General features: G+C 38.9%; 4 protein-coding genes across 4 annotated transcripts in view; 2 read left to right on the forward strand and 2 right to left on the reverse strand.

Moving 5' to 3' along the window:
* Positions 1–385: 385 nt before the first annotated feature.
* On the forward strand, positions 386–5960 carry clic2 (CLIC family member 2). The gene is made up of 6 exons (XM_084951000.1): positions 386–707; positions 2727–2836; positions 3380–3505; positions 3597–3697; positions 4482–4663; positions 5325–5960. The coding sequence occupies exons 1-6, from the start codon at positions 654–656 to the stop codon at positions 5484–5486; spliced, it is 735 nt and encodes a 244-aa protein (XP_084807126.1). The 5' UTR covers positions 386–653; the 3' UTR covers positions 5487–5960.
* A 55-nt stretch (positions 5961–6015) lies between these two features.
* On the reverse strand, positions 6016–8891 carry urp1 (urotensin-related peptide 1). The gene is made up of 5 exons (XM_084951011.1): positions 8744–8891; positions 8422–8550; positions 8266–8306; positions 7933–8038; positions 6016–6237 (listed from the first exon to the last, which is right to left on the reverse strand). Exons 1-5 carry the CDS (start codon positions 8844–8846, stop codon positions 6206–6208), a joined length of 411 nt encoding a protein of 136 aa, XP_084807137.1. The 5' UTR covers positions 8847–8891; the 3' UTR covers positions 6016–6205.
* A 4631-nt stretch (positions 8892–13522) lies between these two features.
* Positions 13523–16496, forward strand: c1galt1c1 (C1GALT1-specific chaperone 1). Its single transcript, XM_084951022.1, has 2 exons — positions 13523–13696; positions 14856–16496. The coding sequence occupies exon 2, from the start codon at positions 14867–14869 to the stop codon at positions 15818–15820; it is 954 nt and encodes a 317-aa protein (XP_084807148.1). The 5' UTR covers positions 13523–13696; positions 14856–14866; the 3' UTR covers positions 15821–16496.
* Positions 16497–18324: 1828 nt separating this feature from the next.
* The window catches only part of mcts1 (MCTS1 re-initiation and release factor), a 3317-nt gene continuing 496 nt past the window's right edge, over positions 18325–21145 (reverse strand). Inside the window, exons 2-6 of the mRNA XM_084951034.1 lie at positions 19854–20006; positions 19279–19376; positions 19054–19187; positions 18888–18955; positions 18325–18798 (exon numbers count right to left, since the gene is read on the reverse strand). Of these exons, the coding sequence (XP_084807160.1) occupies positions 18717–18798; positions 18888–18955; positions 19054–19187; positions 19279–19376; positions 19854–20006 (535 nt within the window). The 3' untranslated portion in view covers positions 18325–18716. The remainder of the gene's footprint in view (positions 18799–18887; positions 18956–19053; positions 19188–19278; positions 19377–19853; positions 20007–21145) is intronic.

Raw genomic sequence — 21145 nt, forward strand, 5'->3', positions numbered from 1 at the left:
TCTAACAAAAAGTCACTTGTATTAATTTATCATTTGTTGTGTTTTTCTAAATTTGACTTTTCCTTTATTTAAATGTTCTTGTTTAAAATAAAATCATATATTTGTGAAAAGTAGAATATTTTTTGACTAAAGCAAACATTTCATACTTTCTGTCTCACTACTGCCCTTTAAAACACAGTGGATGTTTTCCATTAAACGAATTCTTTTATCTTAAATGCTGTTGGAATGAGGAGCTCTCATGAATTGCGCTCATTTGTGTGAGTCACCCTGTGTTATCATTTCCTGTGTATTGCAATGTGCAGAAGAGCTATTTTAAGCTCTCTCCTCATAGAGCTAGGCTCTGGGTATATAAGTGTGGAGCATGTACCCCGCCCATTACTCGGATCCTCCCTCTCCCCCTTACTTGTAAAATATGTTCAGAGCGATAGCCTCCAAGGAGCCCTCAGACAAACACAGGCAGCCCTGAGGTGTGAGACTTCCCCAGGACCACAGAAAGCACGTGAAACCAGAGGAGAGTGCCTTTACGACAGCACCACACTCAGCTTCCTCTCTTCAGCTTTGTGGATTTTTGCAACTGCTGACTTTGGGGGAAATTTTAATAGGAGCACTTGGACTTTTTAAATAAAACAAAACAAAAACTTTTGGGGGATAAAATGGCACTTCGACAGAGCTCTGATAAGGAGCCAAGCATCGAGCTGTTCATCAAGGTCAGTCATTTCATGTCCATTTTAAACCTGTCAAAACAATCTTCTGAAGAAAAGGGGCACTCTGTCAAAGGCTTGCTGCTCATTTATGTCAAACAACAGTGGTCCACAATTATTGCCATAGAGGCAGCAACAATCAGAGGACAGCTCTATTTTTGATTGGTGCTGTCCCCAGATACCATACACTGCAGATGTTGGGGTGTTTGTATCCTCGGTGTGGGCCAGAGCTGGTTTCTTATCAGAAACACTCTCCAACTTATCAGAGCACACCCAGAAGGAGCAAGAAGCATATGGAGACTGGCCTCAAGCCTGGACAGACACACCCACCTTAGTTACGCACACATTCAGATACAGTCATCTATCTAAAAGTCACATAAAAGTTTCTCATTTTCTTTTTTATCACTTCTTTTTTTTCTTCTGATTTTTTTTCCTGATTTAGTTAGTTGAGGCACAAGTGCAGAGAAACAGTGTATTCTGAAATATAAAATAAGGCAGCTAAATAGCAAAAACAAAATAAGGCAGTATAGAGTGGTAGACGTGCCATATTTCAGCCACTTAAACGTGCAGCTTCTTGCCAGATGTTGGATGAAAAGTTAAGTAACACTCTCATGTGGAGCTGGAGCCAGCAGATAATCCAATCAGCTTAGCATAAAGACTGTAATAACTGTCCAAAAAGTAGCAGAAAAATACCTCTAAAGAGCACTTATGAGTTATATCTTTCTACTTAATATATTTAAGAGTGTAAACCAAGTCTAAAATGGCATGTTGTCATTGATGAGACTTGATAAGAGCCCAGAATATAAACCTGCTTAAAGCTACAAGTGATATTTTTTACAATTTTTGCACAAATTCAAACAAATGGAAACAAAAAGAGCTGACCGCTGATCTTTCTGGAAGTGAAGTTTCACCACGTGTTACCATAGACAGGATAAAGATGGAAACAACGTGATGTCACATGTTGGATTGTGAAGTCCTGTTTTAAAGATACGAGATGAACTCCTTTGCAGTCGGCATCTTGGCGCTTTGAAACTGAACGTGGCACACGCTCACTGATCAGTGAGTTTAATCTTCCTTTCTGACACTTGAATTTAATATTTTATCCAGTACAGCCTGAAAGCCCATAAGCTCATCAGGAGTGTCCCCAGAGAAGGCTATTGTAACCACATATATTGCTCCCTGGTGGCCTTTAAAAAGAACTTTGTTCAGACCCAAAGGCTACATCCATCTTTAAAACTCTGTGCATATCACTCCTGTCAGTCCAGTTGCTGCAGTGGTTTTGGAAACCCCCAAATATTCACTCAAAACAGCCAATATGAGTAGGACGAACACAACCGACAGCTGGAATCAAGTTACAGTATTTCAAACCTTACCAAGAAGTCATCTGATTTCTCTCACTTTCTCTTAGCGCTCTCCTTTTTCTCTTTCTCTTTTAAAAGAGAAGTCAATTTAAACCTCAGGCTGACAGAATCTGTAGCAATGAGTTTGTGCTCTATTTGAGATTGTCAGTGATATCTAGAGAATCTCGACTGATAGGAGCTCCCTAAATGTTCACATAAGTTAATGCGGATTTGCCTTAATTTGTGTCTAACAACACAAATTCATATCAGTTGCTTTGTATTTGGCGTGAAGAGGCGAATACACATCTAGCTAGCAGTGATTATAAGCTAAGCTACGCCAACTAGATGCCAGCTTTCTTCAGGTTTACCACACAGACATGAGAGTGTCATCAATTTTCTCATTTAAGCAAATCATTTCTAGAAATTTCACACTGTTATTTAACATATGGTCAATATGTGGTGGACCTTTAAACTTCTCTGCGTTGGTGTCGGTTGTTTTTCCGCTACAACACAATGCCAGGGTTTCCCCTCCTCCACATAGGAAATCGACTGTGTGTATCCCAGACACACCTTCTCAGTTCCAAAATAACTTTATTAATCTGCAGATGAGATCATAGAGAAAAAGTGAAGTCACTTAAACAGAACATTTTGGACTCATGGGATATTTATTTCTTGTATTTTTCAGGCTGGACATGACGGTGAAAACGTGGGGAACTGCCCTTTCTGTCAGAGGCTCTTCATGGTGCTGTGGCTCAAAGGAGTGAAGTTTACAGTGACCACTGTTGATATGAGGAAGTAAGCACTGCTCCAGTGGAAAAAAACACTTCCTGAGCATCTGGTCGTGGGGACTTTCACACAAAACTCAATTATGCGGAAAGCGAGGGAGAAATTGAGAACCTTTTTTGTGTGTGTTTGTGTATGTCAGTAATCCAACCCAATTGAACGCCTATTGACGTTTTACTCACTCCGTTCTGTAGAAGTTTGAGGCAGGAGAGTACAAAGACCTCTGTGTCACTTTCAAACAATCACCTTCTTTAATTGAGGCTTTATTGCGTGAATTTCTCTGGGCCACTACGTGCCAAGCAAACATGGTTTGGAAACTTTGAAAGGATACAGATAATTAAGTGATTCAGAGCACACACAAAACAGGCCTTTAAAAAGGCAGCCCCTCCCATCACTGTGTATTTTCATAACTAAACTAATAGCCAGTGTTGAATCATTAATTTAGAGTACAATATTTGATTCTGACAGTCTTGATAAACTACTATTTTGGCATACTTAAGACAACTCAAATTCTCTCCTGGCGTGCCTTTGTTCATCAATCTGTGTCATCTCCAGGAAGCCAGCTGAGCTCAAAGACCTGGCCCCTGGGACTAACCCTCCTTTCCTCCTCTACAACGGCACCCTCAAAACAGACTTCATCAAAATTGAAGAGTTTCTCGAACAAACGCTGGCCCCTCCCAGGTACCGTCACGCTTAATCATTACATAAACATCTTATGATTTTGATGACGGTTCACTGAACCGATGCGCTCTTTTCTGCTCTCGATTTGCAGGTATCCTCATCTCAGCCCGGTAAACAAAGAGTCCTTTGATGTGGGAGCTGACATCTTTGCAAAGTTCTCCGCTTTTATCAAAAACAGCCCAAATAACGCCTGTAAGTTAGATTTAATAAACATGCAGCATTGATACAATATTGCTATGTTGCAGAGTATTGAACTGCATTTATGTTTGCATATTGGTTCAAGTCAAGTCAGTATAGTTAAAATGAGCTTTTTCTCATTACACTCACTCTAAACTTCTTTCCCAACATATTTTCAATTTTTCTACAACAGAAGAAACAAATAAAAAACCAGACGCACACCCACAAAGCAAACAAAAGAAAAAAGCAAAACATGGAAACATGACAGTCCACATACAACAAGATGAAGCTTTCATAAAGAGAAAAATCCTAAAACCTCTATTTGGATCAAACCTCTGGACAGTTAAATTCCTTTACAAACTTCAAAACATGTTCAAAAACCTGTTGAAATATATTTTGTTTTACATAAACTATTATATGTGCTAAAATATTCAGCCCCCTTTTTTATTTGCTGCTGTGAAGGATTAACCACATTGACCTGACGTTGTCATCATGTATAAAGATTGTGCATTTCAGCATCAGCAAGATTCATCCCAACTGTGCTAAAATATGAGACATGCTAACCGAGTTTTTGCACGTTAGATAGAAGTTTAATGCAAAGTAGGTTGGAACTACATAAATTACAGTAGTGGTGTCACTGTTACCAAGGACAATATTTCCCTCAAATGCATAAAACTGCATAAAATTGAAGCTCTCACATAAAGTAAAGGTGCCTGGTAACTGCTTTTAAATGCAGCTCTCGTGTCTGACCAGCAGTGCTTAAAACACACCATGAAACCTGTCTTTGTGTTTCTGACAGTACAAGAGAAAAACCTGCTGCGGGAGTTCAAGCGCCTGGATGACTACCTGAACAGCCCCCTCCCCGAGGAGATCGACCACAATTCAGTGGAAACCATCACCGTCTCCAACAGGAAGTTCCTGGACGGCGACCGACTCACCTTAGCTGACTGCAACCTGCTGCCCAAACTGCACGTTATCAGGGTGAGACATCTGTGCACTAATGGCTGAAAGGAAACAGAGGTGGAAGGAAGGAAAAAATCATCTGATCATCTAAAGTGGATCAGAAGAATCCCTGTGTGAATAGATAGCTGGACACCTTATTTAATCCTGATTATTATAATTTCAACTACAAAATACAGTAAAATAAACTACCTCAGATGGAAACTCAGTAGTTTTCCTGATCTTCTCACTTTAATAAATGCTAAATCTCTGTTCATGAGTGTGTTTGACTGCAAACTTCTCCCAGACATCAGTTGTGCAACCAGACTTGGCACACTTCTGCTTCTGAACTACTGAAGGTTTTCGACTATGTCAAATATTATGCTATGATTATGTTGCCTAGCAACCACCTAGCAACTGGCTAAAGTGACCTGCTTTTAGCATTTATGTGCCTGTAACACTGTTTAAAAGCATCCTCTTTAATATTTTGTGTTAGTAACCTAAAGGAATAGTACATGACCTATGTGTTAGGTTTACTTTCATACATCACTAAACATCTAACAGTCTTGAAATTTGTCTTCTTTTATCTTGAAGAAGGCCTGAACCTATGATGCGAACTACTAAACTTTGAATGAGATAAGTGGTTGTTTTAACCGATCCCTGGACTTCCTAAAACACTTTCCTCTCCATTTATTTATTTTAGGTTGCTGCCAAAAAGTACTGCAACTTTGAGATTCCAGCCCATTTCACAGGCGTGTGGAGATACCTTAAAAACGCTGACGAGAGAGACGAGTTCAAACAGACGTGCCCGGCCGACATTGAAATTGAGAAGGCTTACCTGAGCGTGGCCAACAAGAGGAAATAAACATCTCACTCCTTTGTTCTGTTTTTTTTTTCTTTAATCAATTGTAACCATGTGTGTAGAGATGGTGATCTGTAGAGGGCACTGCAAACTTCAAAAATAAACTGTGGCAGTGAACCAGACACCCTAAAATTCTCAAGCTTTAGAGCTCCAAGACATGCTAAAGTCAAATGTTTTGGCATTTACTGTTTATCCAGGTCACTCACAGACAAAATAAAGGCCATATGTGCAATTGATTGTTGATTTATATTTAGTAGAGTTTTGTTTATAGTGTAAATATCAATATTTTTTGCATTTTACAATCAAAACAGCCACATAGAAATATGTATGATTGTGTTAGTGTGAGCAACGGCTGCGTAAACAGTTCATTTTTATGTAAAACACTCCTGTATATCTTACTGTGTACAAATACAGTTTCACTGAATTGTCACACACTGTCACACTAATGAAAATAAATACCACATTTCTTTGTCATAATCTGGTTTCTGTCATTCATTTGAACTTTCACGGGTAAAACCAGGCCACGCGAATCGCCATTTCTGATAATCGAGTTTATTTTCAGCCACAAAAAAAACATTTTACAGCTTCAAAAATATATCTTCTGTTGATCCGGTGCAGGCGATGAATATACCACGTGGTGGGAAACAAAACTGGTGATGAAGAGGGAGAGCGCTTCAAACCAGGCCGTGCTGAAACCACATCGTACTTGCTGTCTCTGAGCTCTAGTTGGTCACACAGTATTTCCAGAAACATGCTGTCGGGGACATCAAAGAGAGAGAAAAAGATGTTACTCGCATCTTTTATTTATCGTTTTTTCCTTTTGAGGTATTTTTCTTGTTTTTCTAAACTAACTTAAAATTTCTGAGATTTGTAATTGCATTAATATCTATTTTACACTCTACTTACTCCTCTGTGGTGTAGTGCACATGTTTACAGGATAAAATATTATCTTAAATATTCACAGGGAGGTTACAGATACAATACAAATACTGAACACTGTTTTGTTTGTTGTTTTACTCAGTTACTATTTCAGTAATAAGTTAAGATGATACTTCACATCAGGGACATTTCCAGTGATACAACAGCAAAGAAATAGCATGCAAACAAAAAATCTAATAATGTTAAAGTTTGAAAGAAGATGTATGATAATGCTTTATTTTATTTGCATGTTATCTACTGGTGCACCGTATTTAAACTATGTAGCATCATAGTTATTGCATATTTAAATATAACATTTCAGAAAGCTTTAGAAGGTTCACTGTGATATCTTTTAGACATTTTTTCCTGGTGGTTTTTAGTGAAAATGTATGGATGTTTACAATAAAGCCAAGATTTTTTTTTTCATTGTTTCAGGTAGAAATCTTCACTTCAGCAGCACTCATCACGACCAAACTCTCCATTTTAATTTCCATGCATATATCCTGAATGCTTAAATACACGGGATGTTCAGATATCATTCTGGGTCTTACTTATAGATCATTTTATAACATGGGATTTCCAGAATCACTTTATCGCTTTATCCAATATTTGGATTTTGGTTCTGAAGAAATTATGCAAGTGAGTCCAAATGTAGATAGAGAAAGTATAACTTGCGTATGTTAGAAAGATCATTTGTTTACCTGGCAGCAGAATTTTCATCGCAAATTCAACTCATACAACCCACATCTTCAGTCTCAGCTGACTGCTGGTTTCGCTCACTTTATAAACAGTAAAGTTGTTAAATAAGCAAAATCAGCAGCTTTACATTCATTTTCTCATTGATGATTTGCAAACTGTTGTGGCTTAAACTGATTAATGATCACGAGCACTTTTCACAGAGAATTTCAAACACTTACTGACACACTGAGAAAGTAAGAATCATCACTATAGAGGCAGGAGACACTACAGTCTTTTATGATCATAGTGTACTGTCTATAAGGCTGGTGAAACCTGCAGTCAGCTGAGGTTGAACAAATCATCTAGATTAGTGGAAAGTCTAGATATAGTCAAATATAGTCAAATATAAAATCAGCCTGGTAACAATCAACCCACTGAACGGCTTTAGCAAATATGAAGGAAGACATAAAGTTTTGGAGATTTATAGCTTTACCTTTTTGCCTTTGCCTTCCATTATACACCATAGTAGTAGCAGTAGAAATAATATTAATATTCCTAATGCGTGTAATCCGCTGGAGGAGTTTCATGGCAATATCTATTAGTGAAATGTTTTAATCTTTCTATCTGTACTGTTTCACCTTAATAAAAAATGTCTTTATATCATGCAAAAGCTATGCTACATGTGTTATAAAGCAGTTGTTAAATGCTTAAAGCTTATACATCTGTCATTGTTTACAGTGTAAATAATTTATCTTAGCTTATGTTAAAAACTCCATCCCAGAAATTAAACATCCTTTTTCACTTGATCATTGCGTTTTGGTGGCCGAGCAGGTGTGGCATGTGAGTCACGCACCTCTTTTGTTCGTTTTCGGGAGGCTCTGCTCTGATCTGAGGAAACCCTGTGACCGAAGCTTCTCAGCAGCAGCCAATTTCAGTACAACTTCTTTCAGCTCCTCGACCTAAAAATAAGCAAAATGATGAATTAGATGCAGACCCTGCGTTCACAGGGACACTGTTTTCACTGGCATAAACTCGCCTTTACCCACACATTCAGAATACTCTTTTTATTTTTTCATACTTTTAGCTTCTCATTGTTTCAACATTTCTGCATCTTTCACTTGTTTTTGTGAAAGACTTCTCTGTCTGTGCCTTATTAGTGTACAAATATGCAGATGATCAAACTTACCATGTTTGCAAACTTATCCTGTTGTGCTGAATCTTTCACCCCTGAAACGAGTTATAAAATTTAGAGTTGTACAATCTGCTTTCACCACAAAATTTTATGATTTTTTTGCTTCGTAATGCTCCTGTTTACGTGCAAATTTATGGGTTTTTTTCTAACCTTTATTCCATGAGTCACTCCCTCCATTGTGATGCACCAGTAGGGGATAAATATTATTCACATCTCTCTGTTCGCCTTCTGCAGCATTGGTGCCGTCCTCCACTTCTGAAACTAGTTTCTGAATGAAATCTGTTCAGATGAAACATATTTCTCATTCATTTCTCAGTTTTTTTTAATCACACATCTCATTGATAAGTTACAATGTGACTGTCCAAGTGTTGGGTGACAAGAGATCAGGTCAAGAGATTTAAAAAATAGCAAGAAAAAATCAGTAGGAGAAATATAACCTGAAAAGAAGAAAACAGTTTTAAAAGTGTCTTACCTGTCTGTGGCTCCAGATTGGACTCAGGGTAAAGGGGGAGAGCGTGTGTCCATGTTGCTGAACAAATCACAGCTACAAGGTAAAACAGAGCTGCAGAAAGCATGGTGTCTCTGTGTTGATGACCAGATCTGAACTCATCTCCCTTTACTCGACCGAGAACTTCACTTATATATTCTCAGGGCCCATCCATCATGACCTGATCGATACACTATCATCTCACCCAGCCTCCTTCTTAATGGTCTTGACGCGATGGATCAGGCGTCATAGACACAATTTAGGGGACCCTGTCAATTCATCTGAAGCCTATCTGCGCTTGTACAGAGCAGCCAAACAAATGTTTACTCTCCGACAATAATCAGAGGCTGTCCAGAGACGCCGTGATGGCACCCTTTCTACGTGATGGGCTGCCTGAACGTGTCATTGCTCATGTCTGAGATCACTGGGCTGGTGGAAGTGTGTCACTGAAGGTTTCTGAGTCACTTTGTGAGGACAGTTATGACTGAGGTCAATACTTATAAATAATACTTATACAATACAATATACAAAATACTTGACTTATAAACCATAATACAAGTTATACGTGTGTCATTGTTTTTGTCATCCCTGTACAGACATCAGACCAGCTGTTTCAGTTTTAATTTCCAAATGAGTATTTCTAATCTCTGTAGGCTTCAATGTACACTGCTACCCTTTCAAAATAAAAGTCACTTATAAAGAAAACTAAGCTTATTGTGAAGTATAAACTTTGAACAGTATGCATTATTATTATTATTACTATTATTATTATCATTATTATTAATTTATTTAAGCAATTTGGTTTGGGGTTTTTTTTGTACTGTAGCAAAAGATATGTATCAAATCTGGGATAAATGAAGTGTATCTTATCACATAAAATTATTCTTTAAACAGACTCTCTCACTGTGATCTGAATATTTTTGTGTGTACAAAAGAACATGACAGAACTGACAGCGAGGCTGCCATATCGCGCCATCGGCCCCTCTGGCCAACACCAGTAGGCGGTAGGGTAAAGTGTCTTGCCCAAGGACACAACGACCAGGACAGAGAGCCCGGGGATCAAACCGGCGACCTTCCGGTTACAGATGCGCTTCCCAACCAAAATGTTGGAAATTATAATTAGAAAAAATTAAATATGCATTGTTGACAATCACTAGAAGTTATTTTGGGGAGAAAAAAGGACAGTAATCATTCTAATGGACACACATAAAAAAAATTTAAAAAAATTTCCAATATTTTTTTTTAAAGCAGTCCTCCTTCTGTTTGAAGGAGAACAATTTGATTCACCTGCCTGCTGGCTCTCCACCACTCGATTTTTTTTTTTTATGTCTTTCTCTCGCTCTGAAAACCTGGACCCGTTTCTGCAGAGCAGCACTTACCTGAGTCAATAATACTTTGTAGTTTCAGGTTTGTGTAACAAAGATTTCATTCCCGTTTTTATGAAGAAAAAAAACCCTAAACAACTTGTCATCTATGAGGAACACAAACAGGGGAAATGAAATTGATCACAGGCAGCAAATCTTTCACAGTGAACCCTGACTAAAGGCAACTCAGATCAGCAAAATGATTTGGGGGAATTTAATTTAAGTTATAGTTTTGCATCTGCCGTATGTAAACTAATACTTGTACATATTGGATGTCACAGCCTATGTTAAGATGGTGATGCAGGGGTTAGCACTGTCACCTCACAGCGAGAAGGTCTTTCAGATCCACTGGTTGGCTGTGGAGCATGCATGGGTTCTCTCTGGGTTCTCCTGATTCCTTGCAGTCCAAGGAAATAGAGTTAGATTAATATGTGACTCTCTATTGGTGGGAATGATTGTCTCTTTGTGCTAGGTTGGCAATGCACTGGCCACCTGTAGGCTGTGAACCACTTTTTGCCCTGTGACAGCTGGGATAGGCTCTAGCCTCCCCTGCACCTCTGAATAAAATGAATGGATGTCTGTCTGCATTAGAACAAGGTTAAACTGCATCGTCCGTATTAAATCAAACTTTAAATTATAAATAAATTATTAAAGAATTTATTTATTTATTATTTATTTATTATTTATTATTATTATAAATAAATAAATAAATTATTTACTACTTATAAGTTTAAGTTTACAATACAATATATTTGAGTTTGTAAATCAAAGGCAAACTCAACAAGAGTGGCACATTTAGAGTTTTCTGTTGTTCGAGGAGCCTGATGGCTTTTGTCAAACTGAAAGATTCCTCATGCTCAGATGAGTGCGCATGGACTCAGGTGATTTATTGTCTTCATGTCTCTGAAATTACAGCTGAAAACAACATTTGATGCATCTGACAGCTGAGCAATGGATGGAAAGAAGCAAAGACACAGCAAAGGTTCAGGTTTAAGGTCAAAAGCTCAGTTTCAAATGCACAAATAAATCAAATTATTTTAAAAAAAGGTAAAGAAAAAATAAAAGATAAGTGCTGTAAAAACGAATACATCAGTTATCTGTTAATTCCCATAATGTGGAATTTAGATCACTGTTTTACATCTTGAGCTGGAGACTATATTTGACTGGAAACAGTCAAATATAGCCTAGTCTAACCTGTGAAAAACTCAGAAGTTTTGATCATGATGAAATCTCCACAAGACACTGTCATGACATTACTCCACCCAGGCATGATCATCACCTCCAAGGCAATAAAACCCTGATAATGCAGGAGCTTATTGTGATCTGGGAAGAAGGTTGGAAGATGCAAACAAGAAGAAATATGCAAAATACCCAGAGCTGATGAAGAAATAGCAGGCTGGAAGAGTTTGAGTGAGCCGATAGAGGGTTGGCTGCAGAGGTTTTGCAGGACGGTCACTCTAAGTCCTTAAGCAACCGGGAATTACAGGAAAGCCCAGAAGGTGTCTGTGAAGCCACAGAAAAAGCCACTAGGATATAACTCAGGGCTTTGGTTGGCTGACCTGGGCCATGGTGTCTGATGTCAAAAGACCCGGAACACCGCATGATCCAAGGAATATCACTGAAGATGTGTCCCACAGAGAGGATATAAAATGTTTTATGAGAAGCATCTGAGTGCTTATAGCTGGTCAACAGCTGAACAGGAGCAACTTTAAATACATTTTCTTAATTTGGTACCTGTTTAGGGACTTTTAACTTCGAAAGCAATACTGATTGAATGAAAATGCATGATTGTCAGAGTAATAACTTTCTCTTTTCTGCTGTTGTGTTTTGGTTCATGATTTCATTGTTACAGTATGCTGAGTTTTAGTTTTATTGTTTGGTTTTCTATCTGGTGATTCCACAGCTGAGTGGTTATCACATTCGAGTACAAAAAGGCCCTGGTTTGCACCTGGGAGGAAATACAAGCAGACACACTCTTAGTGAAGGTGCCAAAACTGGATAAATAGGAGGGTTGCATAAATTCTTTTCCAGTTTAAATATGTGCATTGTCCATTGTGGTGTCCCCTTTGGGGGCAAGAGTGCAGCAAGTGACAACACCTACCTCATTTCTAGTTCCTCTATACTTAACTACTCATGGAGTCTATATAATTGATCATTCTAGAGGTCTTAAATATTTGGTGTTTATTTAGCTTCAGTTTCTACTTTAAGTTCATTTCTTGTGTGTTCAGTTCCCCCAGAGTTTATCAAGTTGTTTTTAATGTCAAGCTTCTGTTTTATATGTTTCTCCTCCAGTGTTCGTTTGTCTCATGTTAATGTGCTTCATAAGCAATATTAAAGAAGACTTGAGCAGAAGGAACTATGGAATAAAAGGAAGCAAAGAGGACACCTATGTTAGTCTTTAACAAAAGCAAAAGGACACTGGTGCAAAGTTCACCAGTGTCATGTTGCTCCTTCTCTTCCTTTTCTGCACCTCTTCTCAGGTTTGGATAGGACTGTAGTCTTATCCTGCCCTTGGGTGGGGGTTGCTTCTGCCACTTGTTCCAGCCAGCACACCTGGAAGCTATCTTATTTATTTTCTGGGATTCAAAAGGCCAAATGAAACCTTCACTCAGAAGTCCCACTGAACCTTAGCCCTTTTGTTCTCAACCATCTTCAGGACTTTTATTCCAGTACACTGTACTAACATTGTCTACAGATTGCTGCAAGGTGTGGTCTCAGCATCACCGTTACACATTCTGCAGTTTGGATCCTGCAGCTGTGGATGTGATGTTCAACGCCTGTGCTGTCCTTACAAACACTAACAGGAGTTCTTGAAACTAGTCACGTCCCTAATCTTCTGTCTGGTGTAGGGCCTTTCTCGTCTTCATTTTCCTTAATACTGTCTTTGTGTTTTGCTGATTAAAACACTTTTGAAGCTTCTTAATGAAACACCATGTTGCTGTAGTTGCATGCCTCCTCTCTCTATTGAATTTTCATAGCATTGTAGACTAAGTTTGCAAAGACTGCCTCATGCTACAAGCATGCAGCTACCTCTCTTTACACCCAGTAAAGAAATACTAAAATAACCCCCACTTTTTATACTGTATGTCATTGACATCAGCTTCCTTTGTTTATGTGCTATTCTCAACATCAGTCAATGGTACTTATACTGTCAGTATTTAATCTGCCCACGTCTGCTACTGGGTTTTGAAATTAAGTGCAAAATTGCCGCCATGTGGGTTGCCGTAATACGCCCTTATATGGGTTATAAGCCACCAAAGAAGAAGACGAGTGCGACACCTGTCTGACCCATACTCCGGAACAGTAGGAGGCGGTAATGCTCCTTTGCGTTGGTTGCCAACCGCCGTTAAACACAAAGAAGAAGAAGACGAGCGTAACACGCGTAGTGAACAACGAGTAGGTGGCAGTGTCACGCAGCTGTAGCGTCTAGTCTGCTTTATTGAGGTCGTAGAAGAAGAACAGTTGGCTCTACTGCTGGGTGACGTTTGTAGTCATTCCAAACAGGACAGCTGGCTGAGTAAAGACTGGACAAACAGGAGAACAACAGGAGGCACGACAGTAGTAACGCTTCTAGGTACAGTAAATTCCTTCTGCTTGTTGTACTGGTGGTGCTAGAAAGACCCCCGAGTGAACCTCGTAGTGTAAGACTGAGAAGGCAGGGAGCTAACAGCTAACAGTTGGTTCCCAGTGCTGTTATAAAGTTATCGACGTTGAATCAGCGATTTAGAATGATTTTGCGCAGTTTGACAACAACACTGCTAGCCTGTTGGGTGTTTGTCGTTTGTCTCGAAGTATTTCTAAACAAATATGATGGTTTTTTAAATCATTTTTATTATTAATTTATAAATAACCTGATGTAAAGCTGAGAGTCTCTATGTAGTGAAGACACGTCAAACTAGAAGTGCAAGCTGATTGCGTCAATCAATGTGATTGGCAAGCCTTGATGATAGAGTTGATTAGGTCTTTCCTCCTTACGATGGGATATTGCACATGAGATAAAGTGGCAGGAGTGAGCAACAGTACAAAATTTTGAGGCAGAGATATGAATGAATGGCCAGGAACCACTCCCATTCCTTTGAATAACTTGTAACGTTATACCATACCGCGTGTATTCAAATAGACACAAAGAGGAGAAGAACAAAACTGTCGATTTAATTCAATAGGATAGTCATTTAAAGGTTGAGTCCAAAGTGATCCCTATGTGGCATTTTTTTACAGTTATGAGTATATTTTCAGATTTATACTCATTTAGATAGGTTTGTTTTCCCCACAATTTGTGCCACATTGAGTATGGTTTTTCTACAAGAACCAAAAAGGCATCAGAACTTTTATTATTATCCAGATGAAGCTCAAATTAATAAAATGAAAGCTGTTCAGCTCACTTGTTTTGTCTGCTGAACAATTAAAAACCTAGTTAGCATCACAGATGACTAAAATAGATATAATATTTATCCCAAAAGTTGAGAAATCCTATTTACTACAGCTAAAAATTAAACACAATCTACAGCCTATTTCCTGGTTCAAATGGGTCTTTGGCAGTGACTACTCAAACAAACACAATTAATATTTAAAGCAGTAAGTTTGTGCATTTGATTTTTTTAAAGAGTCTGCTTTATGCTTTAAACCTTCCTTTAAATAAATGGTTAAAAATATTTGTATCACAGCCCTTAGGTTTCAGGATAATATTGAAACGCTTGTCTTTACCCTAGTAATGAATTTTCTTACTCCTCCAGTGTCTGCTATCATGTTGTCTGATGGGTGCTCATTCATGAAGGGGATGCTATTGGGAGGCGTCTTCTGCTTGGTGCTGTCGTTCCTGGGCAGCTTTAATTTCAGCTCTGAGTCGTCGACAGAAGATCATCATCATCACCATATTTATGCTCCCACTAAAGACGAGCTGAAACGCCTCTCTGACAGTCGAGTGGAGGAGTTGAAGAATCAAGTGCGGGTCTACTGCATCATCATGGTACAGCCCAAGACTCTTGTGTACTGGGCCACCGTTTTGGACACTTGGAGCAAACACTGTGACAATGCTGTGTTTTACACCTCAGAGAGCTCCAAGGCACTTGAAGCGGTAGACCTGAATGAAAACGATGACTGGGCAAGGTTGCGCAAAGCTCTCATACATGCGTATGAGAATGCCGGGGACCTGCGCTGGTTCTTTGTGGCCCAACCCACCACGTTCGCCATCATTGAGAATCTGAAATATCTCATTCTCGCAAAGGATCCCAACGAACCTTTCTACCTGGGAAATGCTGTCAAGTCAGGAGAGCTTGAGTATGTGGAGTATAGCAGTGGGATTGTACTAAGCTATGAAGCTCTGAAAAGGCTGATGACTATGTTCAAAGATGAAGGCCAATGTCCTGAAAGAACCCACACGCTGTGGAAGATGGGTGAAGACAAGCAACTGGCCTTGTGCCTGAAATATGCCGGCGTGTTTGCGGAAAATGGCGAAGATAGACATGGCAAGGGCCTGTTCAACAAGCAGAATGTGGTCAACATGATAAAACAGAGCATGCAGGACAATCCCACTGATGTAGTGGAGGGCTGTTGCCCTGACATGGCGGTCACTTACGGCGGGATGTCCCCAAATCAGATGCACGTTATGATGTTTGGAGTTTACAGACTTCGTCCTTACGGGCACGACTTTCATGATTGGTTAACGTTTTATCCACCTAAAGATTCGGACAACGATTAGAGCTTCAGTTCTTCAAGCTTTATGTGGTATTTTAACTGTGGTGCTTCTATGACGGCACACTTAACTTTGGGGAGATGTTTTTCTAAAGCTGTTTATAAAACTGGATCCTGGGTAGGATTAACCTTTTTCTGTAAATTTGTACCTTTTGCACTTGGCACAATCAGCAGCCCATTCCTTTACTGTGTGATTGAATACAAGTTTCATCCTTTGAAGGCAACCAAGACAGGTAACATATCAAAAATGTGTCCTCTCCAATAGCTTAGTTACCATTGTATGGTTATGTGTTTTAAATGTCTTCTTTTTGGTCTTTAAAGGTATGAAGTAATGAGAGTTTAATTATTTAACTCTTTACAAGTGAATAACCTTTTTTTTTTTTTTTTTTTTTAAAGAATCAACTTTCTGATTTAAAGAATGTATTGGAGCACCAATAATCAGTATTGAATCGATTATTGTGCAGTCCAGCCATAAGTTTACTACACTTTTTTTTTCTTCTTCTTTTTTGGCAATGTTATACTTAGTTATCTCAACATATGAAGACATTGTAAATAAACAAATTAAAGGCTATCTTAGTGTTAAAACACATTTCTTTTAAAATCACATGGGAGTCAAGGTGAATGGATAAGGTGACTTTTGTATAATAAAAGCAAAATAAAAAATAATTATTAGACAAACTTAATTTGGATTTGTGTTGTATGGGCCAGCAAAGATTTGTGGGAATGGGAATCAACACACTCAGGCCCCTGACAGTCCTGATTGCTCCTGACCTCAGTGCCTGCAACCACACTTTGCGGGCCCCCGGGACAACAGATCCATGTTATTTCTTCTGGGTTTTATCTTGCTACGCCTCACAAATCCTGGCAGGTCTGGCTAAACTGGCAATTTCTTTTATTGCTCTTACTCTGGTTTCCTCTTAGTTTGCTCTGGGAAACCTTACCAGGGTTTATCTCTCCTGACAACACAAACTCCTGAATCACAGGGACATGCAAACCCCTTGGTGACCTGAATGCAAGCAACCAAAGTGAGTTTACTTTGTAGGGTTGCTGCGCTCAGCATTGGGGATATGAGCTCAGAGTAGAGGTGCTGCTCTCTCACGTCAAAAGCAGTCATTTGTGGTGATATGGGCATCTGATCCGAATGTTTCCTTTTAAGTTTTGCAGGTACGCTCTACTGGAGATGGATGAAAAACCTGTTGGATGAGTTATATGTATATGGGAGTGGCTCAGGAGCAACTGGAAAGTGTTGGTAGTTAGATGCCAGCACTGGATGGATTGAAATAGAGCATATGTTAAATGAAAGAACTTTATATTTTTTTAAACTTTTTTTTATTAGATCTTTTAAAGTAGCACTTATTGCAGGGCTGTAAACAGCATCAGTTCTAAGTGGATATTTGAATGTTGTTTAACCTGTCATGTAGATATGGCAAGGTTCATGCAATAAAGAGAGGCAGAATAACAGGTCTAACGTCTGCGCACACTGACACGCCTTTGCTCTATATGTAAATATGTTCACATCCTGTACCCTGAGGTGACAAACTGCATCATTAAATGCTGCTTTATGAAAAGGTGAGTTTCTCCAAAGATTTCTGAATTGGTTACTAAGAAATTGTGGTCTGATCTTTATCAGAGTCCCAGTAATAGAAAATAAAGATGATAGAAATAACACATAATTAGTTCCAGTTTCTCTTTCTTTATTGTGAGTGCCTCCAATGCTGGTTAACACGAAAGTGTTGCTGGTTCAGTTCCAGTAAATCAAATAAGTGTAAATACCCTTTAAGGGTGTGTTGCAAAACATGCCAAATCAAACAACGTTTGATTTGGCATGTTTTGCTTGTTGTGGTGACTACTTGCCACAAGGAAGCAACTGAAAATAGCTCATTTCAATATTTTTATTAAGCAGATTTGTTATTTAAAACGTTCTCCGTGCAGGCTGGGAAAGGTAAGAATCTCTGAGCTAATCACTTCTCCAAATGCTACTCGGAGTCAGGCATTACAGTTAAGTAGATATAGGATTTGTGCCCTGTAGTGGTGCTAATCCATAAAAATAAAGACCGCACTCACGAAGTCTGGTTTATGTGAACCATTTTTCAGTCACAACTGTTTTTCTAGATTAGTTGGAAACATCTGTCTTTGTGTTAATGGAAGACCAAAGAGGAAGACCTCATACCAGCTTTGAAGCACGGTGGAGGGAGCATCATGGTATGGGGCTTCCTGGTTATTTCAGGGTCTGCATGCTTAAAATGACAATGTTTATGCATGTGGCAACATTCCACTATCTGATGCTCAGGGGACATCGGGTGATATAATACAACGTACAGAAGTAAACAGTACAGCTAAAGAGGAAGTACCCATAGCACTGGGCAGCAGTAGGAAGGAAAAATTCATCAGAACCAGATTCAGGGTGGGGCAGTTGACCAGTTGGGGGATGAGAAAAATTTTATGGAGGTTCAAGTTATTAATTTCAACGTTCTTTTCCAGCCCCCTGTTTAATAAAGACAGGAAAAGTCCAACTGTTTGTGCATTTTTAATCAGATTGTATTTGTCCGTAATTACGGCTTTAGATGAAGAGCAGACTGTATTTTCATGAGAAATCAAATCAAGAAACCTTTATTAATTACAAAGCATTCACACAAACGTTTTCTTGCAACTGCACATCAGAGCATGTTGACATGTTCAAGTTTTGTTTAAGTGGTTCATTTTACAATTTGTTTTCCCGCAATACAAAATGCCAAGTGAGATACACTTTAAAGCAAGCTCTTTCTTTTATTTTTGCATGACAGTGACGGTTGATTCAAAGCCTCCAGTAGATTACACAGCTAAGTCTCTAGGTGTAAACAGTTGACTGGCAGCTCATGCTTCGCTATCAGGAGCTCCGTACATCTTCCAAATGGCTGGCGTTATCATTTATACGTCTTCATGTGCCACAGTCCATCGTTCAGATAGTGGACGTTTTCAATCCCAATTCCCTTGTTGACTTTTTCTCTGTTTGCAAAACAAAAGGGCAGGTTGAGCACATTTAAGAAAAAAGAAGCAGCAGCAACTAGTGAGGGATTTACTCAGTAAAGTCTTACATGTTCTCTGTAGACATCTTCATCACGCCAACACAAAGTGCATGTTGTTTCCCCTCTGCCATGATTGCCTGAATTCACTTATTAAAGACAAACCAATGGGGGAGTTCACATAAAATAGAATAAATGCTTAAACCTAGAAGACAGAGCATCATGTCTGAAAGGATACGACAACTGTGTCAGCCTTAGCTGGGTAGAGTTTAGCGCCTGGCGATGTCAACCCAGGGCACATGATGTTGGCTCCACTCAAGACAAATTTAATGGCCCCTTTGTCTACTTGCTGGTGTGGAAGAATAAAAGGATCTACAAGAAGGAAAAACAACCAGAAAGGTCATCAGAAGGCGGAAATTAAAATACAGCGAGCAATAAGCCGGCATTAGAAGGTCTCACATACATTTATGCAACAGTCTGAGGGTTGGGTAGAAAGGTCCTTCTCTCTGCCTGAAGAAAAGCAGCTCTCCATTCACTGTCAGGATTTCAATGTGTTCATGGCTGCAATAAATAAAGAAACAAATGTAGGGATGAATCTACAAACTCAGTTCGGATTCGGAAGGTTGTGTGACACTAAATACAAACTGAATGCAATGATTTGGAAATCTTATTATTCACCACAGAGAAAAGAAAACATCAAATGTTTGAATTGACGTAGCAAGATATTCAAAAAAAAAAGTTGAGACATGTGTGGCATCTTCTCTTGTTTTAACAAGTCTCTAAACGTCTGAGAACTGCTGGACTTTTGGAAGAGGAATGCTGTCCCGTTCTTGTCTGATACAGAATTCTACCTCCTCAACAGTTTGGGGTTTTCTACATTCCAATGTGAATAAAATATGGGTTTATGAGATTTCCAAATTACTGCATTCTGTTTTATTCCGATTTTACACAGCATCCCAACTTTTTCACAGTTGGGTTTGTGTTCTAGAAAAATACACCACATATAAAAATAACAGATATTAAAATGAGCAATCATACCATCTCACTATCTTCACAGGGTCCTTTTTCGGCATTATCTGATTGAGCCATGCCTCGATGTCAGGGAACTGTTCCAACAGCTGATTTTTGATACCTTTGATCACTGATGTCTTCAGCTGGATACAGTTGGACACATTTTCCTTTTCATCAAATCTGAAAGGAGAAAAGGTAACACATTTAACACCAGAAAAAAAAAACACTGAAACTGAGCCTTAAGTTAAAGTATTTAGTCACTGTGCTGTAGCAAACATCAGGAACGTATGCAGGCATTAAAAATTAGATTTATACCTTTTAAACATAGTTTTAGAAAACAACCAATATCTCTCAACCCATGTTACACATTATTATAGATATACATCGTGTTGAATAAAATATTTGGTGTCAATAGCTGTTTTGTGATCTTTGATCTGGCAAAGATTTCACACTGAATGCCCTTCCTGACACAACCCACATTTATCCAGGTTTGGAATGGCCCCTATGAGTGTGCTGGCTTTTGGTCCCCATAGCTGGGAGTTCTCTAAAACTAAGTGGATCAGTTTAAGTCCCTGGAGTCAATCACCATAAACTAAAGACGGTACACAAGAGAACTGAAGAAGAGGCAGGAGTGGGGGGGAAATTGGGGGAGTGGGAGATTAAAAGTTTTACACTTTTACTACGTTCACTGCCGCCATCTTGGATTGTAAATTTGAGGTTATGATGTATGGTATGCCTGGCATACTTTAGACATGTGCAGAGGAAGGATAGTAGATATATTGGCCAGAGTATGCTGAATATAGAGCTGGCAGGTAGAAAGAAAACAGCAAGACCACGTAGGAGGTTCGTAGATTTATACTATAAGACATGCAAAGGATTGGTGTGACACAGGAGGATGTGCAGTTTCAATCCCTAAAAGAGAGCAACTGAAAAAAAGTTGGCAACAAATGTTCTCATATGCTGATTACACCCCAGCCCTGAACTTTTCCATGCATTCCTCACAGGAGGTACGTTTCAAAATCCAAATGCATCTATAAACAGTAAACCTATTATCCCCCTAGTACACAGTCAGCATGAGAAGAGAGCAGATAAAAGTGATTAAGGAGGCGTCCTGCTTAGCCTGTTTACTTCAACGACTTACACCTGATTTTATCATATAACGTAATTGTACCTCGATCTGTCCATCAATCCATCTCCCTCGTCGCCAATATGTGTAAGCTCAAATAAAAATTTTCGACTTAAATCTGCTTAAAGTTATTAACATAATAGTCATGGATATTTTCAAAACACTTCTAGTTTCAGTGTTTGAAATGTCACTT

The sequence above is a fragment of the Perissodus microlepis genome, chromosome 2 (genome assembly GCF_051167445.1).
Source record: "Perissodus microlepis isolate ML-2025 ecotype Zambia chromosome 2, ASM5116744v1, whole genome shotgun sequence".
NCBI classification, from domain to species: domain Eukaryota; kingdom Metazoa; phylum Chordata; class Actinopteri; order Cichliformes; family Cichlidae; genus Perissodus; species Perissodus microlepis.

Excerpts from the sequence above, each read along its gene's own strand:
- clic2 (XM_084951000.1), top strand. The coding sequence starts at position 654 with ATGGCACTTCGACAGAGCTCTGATAAGGAGCCAAGCATCGAGCTGTTC. Across the intron at positions 2,837-3,379 it reads ACCACTGTTGATATGAGGAA|GAAGCCAGCTGAGCTCAAAG; the intron begins GTAAGCACTGCT and ends TGTCATCTCCAG. Across the intron at positions 3,698-4,481 it reads AAACAGCCCAAATAACGCCT|TACAAGAGAAAAACCTGCTG; the intron begins GTAAGTTAGATT and ends TGTTTCTGACAG.
- urp1 (XM_084951011.1), bottom strand. The coding sequence starts at position 8,846 with ATGCTTTCTGCAGCTCTGTTTTACCTTGTAGCTGTGATTTGTTCAGCA. Across the intron at positions 8,039-8,265 it reads AGGATAAGTTTGCAAACATG|GTCGAGGAGCTGAAAGAAGT; the intron begins GTAAGTTTGATC and ends GCTTATTTTTAG. Across the intron at positions 6,238-7,932 it reads CCCGAAAACGAACAAAAGAG|CATGTTTCTGGAAATACTGT; the intron begins GTGCGTGACTCA and ends TGTCCCCGACAG.
- c1galt1c1 (XM_084951022.1), top strand. The coding sequence starts at position 14,867 with ATGTTGTCTGATGGGTGCTCATTCATGAAGGGGATGCTATTGGGAGGC.